This window comes from Coturnix japonica, chromosome 3 (genome assembly GCF_054131305.1).
Source record: "Coturnix japonica strain WE chromosome 3, WE-NBRP24, whole genome shotgun sequence".
Taxonomy (NCBI): Eukaryota; Metazoa; Chordata; class Aves; order Galliformes; family Phasianidae; genus Coturnix; species Coturnix japonica.
Genome location: NC_140665.1, coordinates 54,689,565 through 54,704,251, shown reverse-complemented (window position 1 = coordinate 54,704,251; position 14,687 = coordinate 54,689,565). Strand labels below are relative to the sequence as shown.

General features: G+C 38.2%; 1 protein-coding gene across 6 annotated transcripts in view; it reads left to right on the top strand.

Annotated features, from left to right (window-relative positions):
- The window catches only part of ENPP3 (ectonucleotide pyrophosphatase/phosphodiesterase 3), a 34,624-nt gene that overhangs the window by 3,088 nt on the left and 16,849 nt on the right, over positions 1 to 14,687 (top strand). For 2 of the 6 annotated variants that reach the window (XM_085541616.1, XM_085541619.1), the window contains exons 3-10: positions 1,313 to 1,629; positions 3,746 to 3,824; positions 6,122 to 6,244; positions 7,356 to 7,481; positions 10,124 to 10,184; positions 12,364 to 12,461; positions 13,677 to 13,756; positions 14,344 to 14,463. In XM_085541616.1, coding sequence (XP_085397742.1) covers positions 1,513 to 1,629; positions 3,746 to 3,824; positions 6,122 to 6,244; positions 7,356 to 7,481; positions 10,124 to 10,184; positions 12,364 to 12,461; positions 13,677 to 13,756; positions 14,344 to 14,463 — 804 coding nt within the window. In that variant the 5' untranslated portion in view covers positions 1,313 to 1,512. Of the gene's footprint in view, positions 1 to 1,087; positions 1,630 to 3,745; positions 3,825 to 6,121; positions 6,245 to 7,355; positions 7,482 to 10,123; positions 10,185 to 12,363; positions 12,462 to 13,676; positions 13,757 to 14,343; positions 14,464 to 14,687 lie in introns of those variants that run through there. The other 4 variants (XR_014944043.1, XR_014944044.1, XM_085541617.1 and 1 more) reach the window with 3 other exon arrangements.

The following is a 14,687-nucleotide window of genomic DNA, read 5'->3' as shown; positions in this document are numbered from 1 at the left end:
GTTGAGTGGGGCTTGGCTGTCTGCTGGGGTTAACCCACAAGAGTACATTTTGGCACCCAGGGTGGGTCTATAGACATTCAAGATGAAGGCAAATTTGGTTGGATGTTCTAGGCCAAATTTGTAGGTGTTTTGTTGTCCCCAGTAGAAGACAACATGGAGCTCTCAGAGTGAGTCCAGCATGGGGCTACAGAGGTGATAAAGGGGCTGTAGCATCTCTCCTATGAGGGAAGGCTGAGAGAGCTGTGCCTCTTTAGCCTGGAAAAGAGAAGACTGAGAGGGGATCTTATTAATCTGTACAAATATCTTGGGGAAGAGTATCAATAGAATGAGGCCAAGCTGTTTTCTGTCATACTTGGCAACAGAACAACAGGCAAGGGGCTTGACCTGAAATATAGGAAGTTCCATCTGCACATAAGAAAAAACTTAACTGTGAAAGTAACAAAGCCCTGAATAGGCTGCCAGGAGAGGCTGTGGAGTCTGCTTCTCTGGAGATATTCAAAGAACACTTGTATGTGATCCTGGGCAATATGACCTAGAGGACACTGCTTGAGATGGGGGTTTGGAGTAGATAATACCAAGTGGTATCTTTCAAATTCAGTCATTCTGTGTTTCTGCAATCTATTAATTGGCAGGCTTCCATTCTTGCCAGAGGTCTAGCTTACATTGCAGTATATTAGAGTCCAGTGCTTATTAGTGATTGCTGTTTGCTCTATGCCTTATCAGCTTACTTTGCTGTGCCCGGAAACATTTTGATAACAGCAGATGCTGTGCCCCTCGGCTGGCATATTGTCAGGGCAGTGCTATTCTTCCTGTGCTGCTGTATTGGATAAGCTATAGCTACAGTGCCTCAAGTCTGAGTGTGTGCGGCTTGTGAGTACTTCCATGGTGCAGCAGGTACACCCTTAAGGGGACTGCAGCCTTTGGGTAAGTCCGTACCAGCACGTGGGAAAGGAGAGACGTAGAATGCAAAGTTAAATCTTATATCTTTGTCCAAAGGGACCATTAAATTCAAAACCCCTGCCGCGGGCAGGTTAACGCCCACTAGATCAGGCTGCCCAAAACCCCGTCCAATAAGGGAAGGAAGCTCAGAGCACAGCTGTGACCACAGCAGGAGCTGTAAAACCATCTGCTTAAGTATTGCTTTCTTTAGGAGCAGCAAGTACTCTGTGATGAGCTTTTAACCAAATAGCCAAGTAGTCATATTTGCAAAATATTGCTTGGCAACATATCATTTCTAATCTACAGTTTATTTAATGCCAATTTTATCTTGAAATGTGGCAGATGTTCTCTGTACTCAAATGCTTCTTTTCAGCCTTTGACCTTGCTTGGTTGTTTTTCTGCTTACTTTGGCTTCCTGCAAGCCTATCACCAGTGCGAAAGTTAGGACTTCATTAAAGTCCTGTGAACAAAGTACATACATACTTGAAGCAGGAGCAGCCTCTCAGTTGCAGCCAACCCAGTTGTGAAGCGAGGCACACAGTGTATGTGAAGCTGAGAGCAGGCATCAGCAGAATGGATCCTCACAATGAACCCGACATGCATCAAAGTGGACATCTGGATGAGATGATTTTACAACCAATGGACTACGTGAAGAAAAAAACACTTCGGAAATACAAAATCATCTGTGGTGTAAGTAGGCACTGCTCTTCATGGCAGCCACTCCTTTTTATCCTTTCAGAATGGTAGGAATTGCTTTAGCAATTTTCAAATCCACGAAAGTTTTACTGGTTTCCTTATATTAATGTAATAATTCAGGGCAACATGGTAACTGGTGATGGAAGTTCTGCAGTGTGAAGGCATGAACTTCTCTGACAGATTTCTGAAGTTCTTGTGGTACTTATGCAGAGGCTTTAGCCTGGAAGTGAAGTACACTTTTTGTTTTACTATGATAAACTGACAGTCTGCACATCAGGTGGTGCTTCAATACATTTTTTTATATGTTTGTTTAAAATGGGTGCATTTATGGGCAAAGCAGCCCCAGTTACGTTTTGCTTATTTTCTTGTGTGTTCAGGCTTGTCATTTGTAAAAAAGAGCATGTAAGCAAGGCAGTGATGAAAAACTCTCCTGAAGCATAAGAAATGGTGAATGAACTGTTTCATCTGGTGTTGTAAGCCTCATATCTCAAGTATTGTGCCAGTACTTTCCCTCTTCCCCAAAGCATTGAGTCACACAGCTGCTTTATAAATACTGTGTAGGGCTTTAAATACAATTTTGAGACATTTTGTTGGAGCTGCTACACGTTTTTGGCTTCTGTTTTTGACTACAAGTGAAACAAACTTTGACCATATATGTGTATATATATACATTATATATATATAATTTAACCATGAGAGACAGTGTCAGAAGTATACCTAACTTAGGTGCAAAATAAATGGTGCTTTCAAGAGTTACTTGGAGGAATAAACTGAGAAGCATCCTAAAATACAGGAGCTGTTCTGCACCCAGGACAGTCCCCTGGGAGCAATATGCTCTCTGTGCAGAAGTAGCAGGTGTGCTGGCCCAGATGGGACCCTTAATTCTCAGTCCTGCCTGGCTGGATGTGGCACTGAACTGTGGCCTTCACACCTGGGCCCAGGTAAGGGTCTCTTCAAGAGACTTCAGCCTGCCTTTTCCGATGCTTTGAGCAACAGCACATTTCCCACCTGTCTCTTTTATCCAGTTCTCTCACCAATTCCTTTTCCATTCCTACTGTTGGGATGTTCATCCTCCCCAAAAACCAGGGAGTGAGCAACAGGGAGCAAATAAGGGTGACCTCCCCAGTCCATGTAAAGGAATAGTGTGCAATAAGAATGAGTCCCACTGGACACTCACACCTCAGTTGAGGCCTGGGCATTGCTTCCCATCACTGCCATTTGTGAGATGTTGGGGCAGGATAAGCAGTAACATGGAACCCAGGGTGCTTCTGTGAGCAGAGGTGGGTAAACAGTAACAACATGGCATATCTACGCATGCTTATCTCCTGCTTACTCACGCAGTTTTTATCTCTTCTTTGTAATTTCCATAGTCTCAGTCAAGAAACCATTTGCTAATGCTTGGTGGATGCTGGAAGTGACGGGAAACAGAAGTAAACTCTGAGACAAAAGATGGAAACAGAGTAGATTGCTTGATGGTGTTTTTCTCTGATAAGCATTTTCTTTCCCATCATTGCCTTACTCAAAAGTGGATATGCTGCAATACAGTCCGAGAGAGCTGTCGTTTTTTTGCTGTGCCAACCAGCATATCTGGGGTGTCTATTAAGCTGCTACAGGTTTCCTTAGCTCTTCCCCAGTCTCCCAAACATTATGTGACTTTCTGTTAGGGAGCTTTCTTGGACTGCTTATTTCTTGTTTCCTCTAACCTCACTGTTACAGTGTGTTACTCATTAAGAAAAAATGTCTTGTTAGTGAAAATTTGGCATTTACCGCCTCATTCCAGCTGAGCTTTTTAAGAAATCCTTGTAAGCATTTCAGGGAAATACTGAAGCAATAAAAAAGGAATATTGGGTTGTGAAAGGTAGGCATTTCCTTCTCTTTGCATAGAGTAAGTACATGAATGTATTTACCACTTCCTGCTACCTTTTCTCCTGCAAAGAATTCCTCAGTCACAAGATGGGACCAACCATAGGTTAGAAGTGACGTACTTAGGTGTTGCCTTTCAAGCAGTTCACAAGATCATTGTTTTCGTGCCTCTCCTATCATAGAGTTAATTTCTACTAAACATAACAGCTTATTATGAACCTTGAATTTTTGTGTGTCTGTGTGGCAGGTTCTGCTAAGTGCTTTGGTGGTTGTATCTCTGGGACTAGGTTTGGGACTGGGACTAAACCGTGGAACTCAGGAGCAAGGTATGTTTGTAATACTTTTAGTATAATTACCACTGAAGCTAGATCTGGTAAAGGCTTTCAGTGAAGGCTTTTTTATAGTGTAATATAAATGTTCAGTGTGAAAGTTCTTGCATTTTTTGAGTTGGATAGTATAAATCATGTACACATAATGTATGCTGGAAAAACCTATCCTAAACCACTGTATGTCTCGCTTCTCACTCTACGAGTGTTAAACCTGCTTCAAAACAGCTTTGGAAATTTTATTTTAATAATGTTTCTATGAAAATTGAGATAGGATGTATCTTATCATATGTAACACTTCACAATTATTTAAGCTATGTGTTTTGTAGAAGAGATCACGGACCACTGTCAACATTCATACTTCAAGTGCATTTGGCATATTTGAGGTGGCTAAAATTTATCACGAATTTTCTTTGAAAACTTCACCTTGAAAACATCACCTAGTGAATTAAAACACTTCCTTCCAAGTCGAGACAATATCAGTCTCGTAATGGAGGAGTTCAAGGATGCACGGTGCCTTTTTCTTATCAACATGCATCAAACTTTTATACCTTCTTACTTATCAGCTTCTAACTCTTTCAAAGACCTTTCAATCCTATCTGAACAAGACAGAATTATAATTATTTTTTGATGACAGGTGTATTGTATTACTACTTCCTTCCTATACATAAGGTACCTACCATGTGAATGTTTGCTGACATTTACCTAAGGAACTTGGTCACAGTTGTAGCAAGTGAATGGAAAGTGGAAGATGGTGCAGAATGAGAATCTTGGTGTCTCTGCAGACAGTTCTAGAGAGCAATGCTAAATACAGCCTGCCTAACTTTATTTTCATTTATAACCAGATCTACTTAAGAAAGATGACACACTGTGCTACAAAGCAGAGTCAGAGGGGAAGCCTCAACCTGGAGTGGTGCATGATCGTATTGCCGCATTTCTTGTGAAGGCAAAGGGAAAGAGTAGTCCTGTTCAGGGGCAATGGGAATCATGGTTGAGAGGTGTTTTGGGGGGTAATAGTCTTAGAAGAGCGAAAGGTGTGTGGCAGTCTGCTGCTCTGTGCATTTAGGACAGACATGACATCTGGTGATATATTACAATTTGTTCTGTTCATATATTCAAGGTAAACTTGATAGCTCCAATAACTGTCCTGACTATGCCAGGTAAAAGTTAATGACATACTGAATTTTAACACTAATAATATACTAAATTTGCAGACCTCATGCAGTTCTGTAAATATAGAGAAGCAATTAGAGGTATGGATTGCAGATTATTAGGAGCATAAACAATTCTATTTCAGACTGAGGAAAAGGTTTATATTTCTTCTGAAATATATATTCTGAATTCTGTATTACCTTAAATTTTGTTAGAGCATCTAAACAACTCTGAATTTTTCTAAACCCAGTGGATAGGGGAAAAACTAAATACTTCAAGTTTCAGCCTAAAAACAAAGAAAAACTATGTGTGTTTATTCACATTTGTTGAAAAATCACAGTTCTTCTTGGCAGAGCTGGGTTCCATCCATGAAACGCTTAATTGTTAGTTTCTTCTTTCTGTTTGTACTCCTTTGAAATATCCACTTATGATCATTACATTTGTTTGTTCATTATTCTAATTACTTGCACAGCTTGATTGCATGAACAGTTATGGTTGATACATGAACGTAAAGAGCAAAGTGCAACCTCAGAACTTTCTGCGTGTGAAAAAAGCTGACTAGTTCGAAAAAGAAAATTCTTAGCTCTACATAATTCATACAAAGTGGATATTAAAGCCTGATTTCTATAGGCAGCACACCTTGTGCAAACTCAAATCTTTTGGCAACTATGACAATTCTCCTAGCAGACCTACGCACTTATATATATTTATATATATGTATATTTATGGATGACAAAACTGGAAATGAGGATGCGTAGCTTGTTTCAGACATTACTTCTACAGTACAGTGATCACAGATGCAAGGCTCCTAAGGGCTCAATGGGAGATGTAAGTAGTATTTTGAGATTTGAAGTTGTCCTTGGATGTGTCAGCTCTTTCTCCCTGCATGGAGGCGTCAGAGCTGTGGTGAAGAACTAATTGCACATTTCAGTTTACAGTGTGAGGCCTCTCCGTTGGACCCTTTTCTTTCTTTAGGTCAAAACAATCAAACCTGCAGGATTTTTAGTCACTTTTTCACAGTTAAGTGGAAGGGAGATGGTCAGGTTCCTCAGTGCACTAAAACTTATAGCCTTGCCCAGCCCTCTGATTTTCTCTGTGTCTCGGACCCAGTCTGGGCACTAAGACCCTCTGTCTTCTCATTGCAGTCAGCTGCAGGCACAAGTGCAACGAGCCTTATCGGAAAGAGGTGGCAGGATGCCAGTGTGACAGTGGCTGCAAGGAGCGTCAAAACTGCTGCTGGGACTATGAAGATGCCTGTGTGGAGCCAAGTATGTTCTCCTAGAGGCAAAGCTCATTGGTTTCTATACTCTTTTCTTTCGTTGTATAGTACTAACTGGAAAAAGACCAGTTCTCTTATTTTCTTGGGGATATGGAAAGCCATCTGATTAAAAGCTTTGGGGCTGGCTTGCCACATGATAATTTGGGGAGGGAGGAAGTTAGTGGTATTGAGTGAATGCTGCATTCAGATTGTTAGAGGTCCTTCGCCTTCGTGACAAGAAATCTTTCAGGCTCTTTTTCTAATGATCTCATCTCTTTGCTATGGAGAAGCATACCTTTTAGGCAAAAATATTTCTTCAAGTAATTTGTATGGGCTTCGCATATCAGATTACAGCATAATGCAATGTAGCAGAGAGCACAGCAGTATAGCACAGCCAACTCCCTTGAATAACCAGAGCATTTGCAGTGTTTCCTGGTCCAGATGAAGTCATGGATGAGTGGAAATGCAGGTTTTCTTTGACTAGGTGACTGAAATGATGCTTGTGTGCCAGCAGCTCTTGTCCTTTTAAAAATTAATGGGTGTTTTCCGTGAAATGTATTCTTGGCCTTATGTAGGCCTGAGGATCAATTGGGAATAATTAGCAGAATCAGGATTATAGCATTCCTCCAGGAAACGTGTCTGTTTCTGCATTAAATCCAGATTCTATTCCAGTTACTCTGTGTGCTCCCTTGGCAGCAGCTTGGGATTTTCTTCATCCTTACCACTTTCCGCCTTATTCTGCCCTCCTTAAGTCTTTTTTGCTATCTGCTGCAGATTGTGCACAAGAGAAGGGGAAAAAAGATCTGTTGCTTTCATTTTCTCCTTCATAGGAGAAATATGGGTTTAATATTTATTTATTTTATTATTTTGAGATCTTCCAGGAAAAGTGTGGAAGGCATTGAACAGTATGACTTTGAGAACACATTTCTAAAGTGGTTTGTTCTATGACTTGTTACCTTTTGGTGGCAACCAAAGTGGTCTTTATGTGTTAAAAGAAGTCTTGTGTTTTCATCTCAGACAAAACCTTAAAATGTACTGAGGTAGGATATGTTAATATGAGTAACACAAGTCTACGTGAAGTTGTGGGACTCAAATAATAATCTCTTTCTTATACTTTTCAGCTCGATCCTGGAGTTGCACTAATTTCCGCTGTGGTGAGACCAGATTACCTGGAAGTTATTGTTCTTGTTCTGATGACTGTTTGCAGGCAAATGACTGCTGTGTGAACTACAATACTGTTTGCAAAGGTAAATCAAAGAAATGAAAATATAAAGGTAGATACTATTTTTTTCTCAAGGTTAGAGCCTTATAGTTACTCTTTGGAAAATGAAGATGTTTTGAAATGAAAGCTTTTGATGTTTTTGACTAGGGAGAAGAGGATTTCTGGAAAGAAGTGTGAGATGTGTGTCATTCATAAGAATGTTGCAGGAGCAACCCAAATTTGGTAGTTGTTGTAGTTTGGATTTTTTTTTCTTTCCAAAAATAGTTGAAGATGTGGTTTTTGCTTCAAACTCCATGGAATCTGAAGATATTTAATTAGAATTTCCCATTCATTTTATTGAAAGTTAATTTTAAGATTGGATTTCTTAACCAAATATCGTTGAACATACCTGGTCGTGTCATACAGACCCTGTCTAAATCCTTAATATCATTGGTAATGTTGGGTTATAGGAATGATATCTGCAGAGCATACTGCTGACTTAAAACATGTATCTGACATCAGAATTCCTGCATATGTTTAGATGGAAGTGCTTGAAGGCAGCTTCTCTAGTACTGTGAGGGCTACTATGAAAGTAATGCCTCCTATTTTAGTATGTTGGCCCATGACATCAGAGATGGATCTTGGTGGTGTGGCAGTAGAGGTTGAACCTTCCCACCAGTGTTCCATTACATATTGTTGCCATGTGACAGATGGCAGCAGAGGGGCAGTCTGACAGAATGACACCTGACATGGAAGTGCATATGTAGCGAAGGTGTGTTACCGAATTCCTCCATGTGAAAAAAAAAATGGCACCCATTGAGATTCATAAATACTTCACAGAATCACAGAATATCAGGCATTAGAAGAGACCTGACAGATAATCTAATCCAATTTCCCTGCCAGAGGGATCTTATATCAGGTACCCCTTTGTGCAAGCTCTTGCACTCCTCTCCCCATCCTGTTCAGCCTCCTGCTTATTACTTCCTGAATGTCTGTAGAGACCAAGCAGTAATGTGAGTACAGTGAGGCCGTAAATGGTATGTTTCTGTAGTGGCAACAGTGATGTGAAAAGCAAGCCACATTTCAAATGGCCATGTACAGCTGACACATCATGAAATGAAGAGTGTCTCAATTAGCATATCTGTGTGAATTGGTGAATTACCAGGGAACCGTGTATAGAGCTGAATATTGGCTTCAATGCATTGGAAATGATGGCAGCAGTGTTAAAATATCACAGAGTTTGTGCCAGGCTCAAACAAATGCTTGCACAGGAGCAGAAACAACACCATAAGCAAGTTTGTCAGGACTAATTGAACCAATATGAGGCAGTTGGTAACAGTTTCTTGGGTTGCATCATTACCAGTATTCAGATATGGCTTCACCACTATGAGACAGAGTCAAAATGGTGGTCTGTGGAGTGGTGACATGAATTCCTCATCAAGAAAAAGTTCAGGATGCAGTCCTCTATGGATACAATGATGTTCACTGTCTTTTGGGATAGGAAAGGGTGTAACACTTCTAGATTTCCTGGAACCCGGACAAACCTTCAGTTCTGACCTTTACACCATAATTCTGACTAAGCAGAAGGCTCAAACTTCCAGAGTCAGGCCAGAGATCTATCTCTTATTGCATGATAATGTCAGGCCCCATGTCAGTTTGAAGACTGTGGAGCACATTGGCAGTCGTAGATCGACTGTCCTACTACACCCACTGTATAGTCTGGATTTTTATGAACACGGCATGCAGGCCTCTTGTTTCTCACTGGTGAAAATGCATAGATAATGGTGGTGGCTGTTGAAAAATGGTGTTTTGTAGCTGAACACTGTCTCTATCACAGTGTTATTGTGGCTTGTATTATCAGTGGAAATAAGTAGGAGGCATTACTTTCAGAGTGACCTATGTATGTCTGTCACCTCAATGAAAAGAAAAACTAAAAACAGTTGAGTTCAACTTAATGCTAATTTTTTTGAGTATTAAGTGCTGACCTGATTAAAATCACTGTATGTTCCCACCTTTGGCTGGTTACTGGGAGAGAAACTCTCTGTGTTAAGCTAAAAACTTCAACAGCCACTGCTTCTTTTATATACATACATACATACGTACACACACACATATATATCTACATTCTTTTTTCCTTTTGTTTTCATATGTTTTATTTCTTCTCTTGTTAATACTGATGCCGAAGAGATAGGCAGATTGCTACTATAAATGAGTGTAGATGTGAAGCGGGTGGAGAATATTTAGGGGAGAACAGAATTTGAAAGGCAGAAGCCATGATCCATGTGAGAACATTGGAAGACTTGTGTTCTTTAAACAGAGGTGGGGGGGAAAAGCTAATGAAAACCCTGCCAGTCATCACTAAATGTGTAAGTGAAATCTGCAGAAAAAGAAAACAGTATTGCAGTGTGTATCCTGAATACAAGTTAAGTATTTTCCATTTTAAGGTAGGCAAAGCTTTCATAGTCATTTATCTTCCATCTTCTTTGTGTACTCGGAATTTCAAGGCCTAATAGGTTGCATTAAATGATTTCTAAAGGTATTTTGGCCCCACTTTACATTAATTCTGTATTGAAACAGAAGAAGTCCCAGGAATTTCTCTAAAAGGATCATCCAGGAAACTTATTTGTTCTAACTGTTTGTATTATTACTTTTCTTAATGCTAACTCAGTACTTTTTTTGTCCTTTTAGGTGAAATACCTTGGGTAGAAGAACCATGTATTTCACTTGAAACTCCTCAGTGTCCTGCTGGGTAGGATAATTTTTTTTATCTTTTTAACAAATAAAAACATGATGCTGATAAATGCTCTATTCAGCTGAAGTAGGTTTTTTAGAGATTAGAAAAACAGAAGGTTTACCAAGAATAAGGTCCCCACCCATAGGGATGTTCTGTGGAAGTGGACTGTGGCTAGCAATGTTTTTTTCCGTCTAAAACCTTTGTCCTTTTGTTGCAGATTCATTTATCATTTACAATTTAGAGCAGTGTACAGGAGTTTGAATCCAGATTGTAAATCATTTTGCAAAGAGCTGGAAAAACTATTAGAGTTAATTTAAGATTCATGTAACACAATTTGTTCTCGGTCCATTGAAGATTACTGGTATAGTATCTTCGATAGTATAAATAAAGAGGAAGCTATGAAAGTAGCATTATATCTGAAAAAGCTGGAATACAGAAAATTTGATGCCTACCTATAATTACCTTGTATAGAGATTTATCTACAAATGGACATCTTAGGTAGAGAATAGCCAGAAACATAGTTTAAAAGTTGGTCTGAAAATAAAATGGATTATTTTCTGGTTCAGTTACTGTAACTTTGATTTTATCATTGTTATCTATTTTACTGGCACATTATGCTTTATTATAGCAATAATACCTTCAGTTTAACACTTCTAAAGTTCAAGTGTTCCTGCAGGCACTTTCCCAGCTCAGGTACAAAAATGCACTTCTTAGGTTAACAAATAACTTCTTGAGTTCACAGATTTTCATATGTGAGAGCTTAGAAACTTTATGTGGAGGAAGACTTATGTGCTATAAACAACAGTGCTATATGGAGCTCCATTTTGGTTCAGACTCCAATCAAGAAGTTGTTTTATAAAGAAGTATTTTTATGCAAACCGTTTATGTCAATGTGCTTTACTGAAGAGCACTGTGAATGAGAAAATAACTGGGACAGTTTGTTTCTTGTGATATTGTGAAAATATAACCTTGTTTTTTGTTGTTGTTGTTGTTTTTGTTTGTTTTGTTTTTTGTTATAACTCAAAGTATTACTCAAAAATTCATGCAGTGTCACTGAATTTAATTAAGTTATTCTCTCTCTGTGCTTTGCAGGTTATATAGCAAACCTTTCCTATGAATTACAAATAGTTGAGCTTTTTTGAGATATTTAGTGTAGTGAAATCTATTTCAAACTACATTTCTCATTTAGTTTTAGTCTTTTTATTTTACTAATCTGACCTTGGAACATATATCGATGGTTAATAGACTGAATCACAAAACTGGATTACTTGATCCTGCAGATAATTTCTCTTTGAATTATGAAGAAAAATGCTGTAACACTATCAATCATTTTATATCTGCTAATGTATTTTTCTTCAAGTCTTTTCAGACTGTGAGAAGATAGTAATTCTAATAACTTGGATTTTAGCACTTTCTAACTAGAATTTTTACAATTAAGAATTAAAAGATCAGTTTCAATTCATGCACATTTTATCTACCTGCCTCTTGAGCTCAAATCTGAGGTTTGTTCTTTAAATAATGTTTTACTAAAGTTGTGGTAGCTGCATTTTTTTAGCTTTAAGTACAATTTAATAGTGCACTTAAGGTGAGAAAGTGTTCAGTGAGTGCTGGGAAGCTTGAAAGATTTAATCCACAAAGAAATACTAGACTCCACAAAGAATACTGGGTAATGTTTTCACAAAGCAAATGCTTTAAGGCAAGAGATTACCTCCAACCTGATATCTCAAGGAGATTGCATTCCCCTGAGGCCACCTGAGCCTTGCTGCCTACTGGGTAATTGCTGTGTATTCACAGTCCTTTGTGCAACTGTCCTGAGATGCATGAAGAGACAAGAGACAGAATCTAATTCATTGCTATGTTCAGAGGTGCTTTGGTTGTTCTATACTCTGCGCTTGAATTTGGGTGCTAGTTCTGTAGAATTGTGTTTGTAATTAAAAGATGAAAAAGATCCAAACAACTTATTTTCTTAGGTTCTATTCTTACTGAGTAGCTTGTATTTTATTCCTCTGCTCTTTTCAGGAGAATTGTATGTTTTACTGTTTGATTATCTCTCACTGTGATATTAATTCTGGGAAGTATATGGGTGTTCTTGATTCTGCTAATAAAAAACAGAATTTGTATTGTGGTTAACGCCTTTAACAAGTCATCAATTTTCCAAACTCCATAATGATCAAAAAGTGATATTTCTTTGTAGGTTTGATCTGCCACCACTTATCCTTTTCTCAATGGATGGTTTTAGAGCAGAATATCTGCAAACTTGGAGTTCTTTGCTGCCAAATATTGAAAAACTCAGTAAGTTACCTGGAGTGCTTTGTGTCTTTTCTTTAGAAGTCTGCATACAGCCTTTCTAGTTCTTTTCACTGCTATGTTGTTCACAACTATTTCTCAACAATTAGATCCCAAATCAGGTTTCTGTCATCAGTTGTATACTTACAGTATTCCATATTCTACATTAATTCTTGTATTTGACTGCACGGCAAACATGCTTTTTTATTTTTTTATTTTTTTATTTTTTTTTTTTAACAAGACAATTAATATAGGCCTGCAGTTTTTTATTAAACTAGTAGTTCACAACATACATTTGAATACACTTAAAGCTGAAAAATAATTCCAGAGCTGGATTTCATTCATTCTCTGTACTCTATTAAAACTTCCTGCTAGTAAGGAACTGCAGTGGGTTTTTGGAAAGTGTCCCTCAAAGATGCTCTGTTTAAAGTCACTCTCTAGATTGACAGCATTCGTGTCTATTCTGAATATATTCTGTTCTGTTTCTACTGTGCTTATTTGAAAACTTCATGCCGTTGTTACAGAGTATTGAATTTTACCAAATAGTAAACAATGTTGTTTGTAGATGAGGAGAGATATGCAGGAGCTTAAACTTGAAGCAATGGCTAATGACTAATTGTGCAAATACTTTAGTTCTTGCTGTCATTCTGACAGTGGAAGAAATCCTAATCAGTGAAGAAATTATGCATGGGGAAGTCAGTGTTTAACTCCAATCTTTTGAAACATACTCAATGGAAATGTCAATGTGAGAAAAGGCATGAAAACCATGCGAGGTATATGTATCCAAGAAATACTTTCGAACAAGAGTAGTTCTAATTCAGGAGTAGTTATACTTGTATTCAATAGTTGGTATTTACTTATGCCCACTCATGCTTAACATTCTTAGAAATCTACAGGGAGTAGGAAAGAGAAGTTCATTTATTTGTGAAAGGAATACTGTAAAGCTGATTTGTAACATATTACCTATCAACCATTTTCAGTGTAGTTAGTTAAGCAAATTGTTACAGAATGTATACGCCATGAAGGAAATGGCAGTGTAGACCTACCTTAGAAGGAAACATGGGAACGTGTGTGTCATATTTTGAAGTCAAATTTCCTCTCTAATACCATAGCAACCGAGTAATTAACTGGTGTAATTTTTTTCCCATCTTTAAAACTGTTAGTTTTCAATTGGAAAAAAATATATATGAAGAAATCTATATTAATTGTTATCTGTTGCAGAAACATGTGGCACACATTCAAAGTATATGAGAGCTGCTTACCCCACAAAAACATTTCCAAACCACTATACTATTGTCACAGTAAGTGAGAATTTATTATTTTTACTTGCCTTTATCTAGACAACACAGAAAGTATCCTGTGGTGCGAAGGAATTAACTCATCTAATGACTAATGACACGGGAAGTCAAGCTATAGAAGTGAGAGACAGATACTGTGTAGAGGGAAATAAATATTGGCTATGTGGTTCTGTCTGTATGTTACCATAGTCTGGTCTGTGAACCAGTTATTACTGAGCCTGGTCATTCTAATTTGGTGCAGATGAGTATGGATGAGGACACTGCCATTTGATGAGTGTCTGTGCTGGGACACGTTTGGCAGCTGATGTGTAGCTATGTCACATGGCTATGTGACATACATGGTACTTAATCTACAGCAGATCAGCTTTTTATTGGGCTGTGTAGAGGACAGGGAAACTAAAAGGGAACTTGAAAGACACACTGAATTCACTAGTAGGAATATGATATTCTACGGAAGTTATGAAGTATGTTCTATTTCTGTGATAAAAAAGCCATAAAATAATCATAACACCACATTGCAGCATAATTTAAGTTGTATTTTATTTTTAGATTTGTAGGTTTTTACTTGTTTGTTTGTTTTCATTTTGCAGGGATTGTATCCAGAATCTCACGGTATTATTGATAACAACATGTATGATGTAGACTTGAACAAGCATTTCTCACTTTCAAGCACAGAAAAATTTCAGCCTGCATGGTGGAAGGGTCAGCCAGTAAGTTTTCTTCTATTCGTGTTATTTCTCTGTGTCTAGTGGCTCATGTGCCATGTTGTTAAAAAAAAAAAACTATAAGAGAACAAAATACGAAGTTCTGTGATATATTTGCAGTACATGGTAAATGCCATGTAGAATTCATACTGTAGGCTGACTATGAAACAGTTTACTTTTTGTGATGATAGAAGAACTCCTAAAATATTAATACTGAAACTTAAGCCACC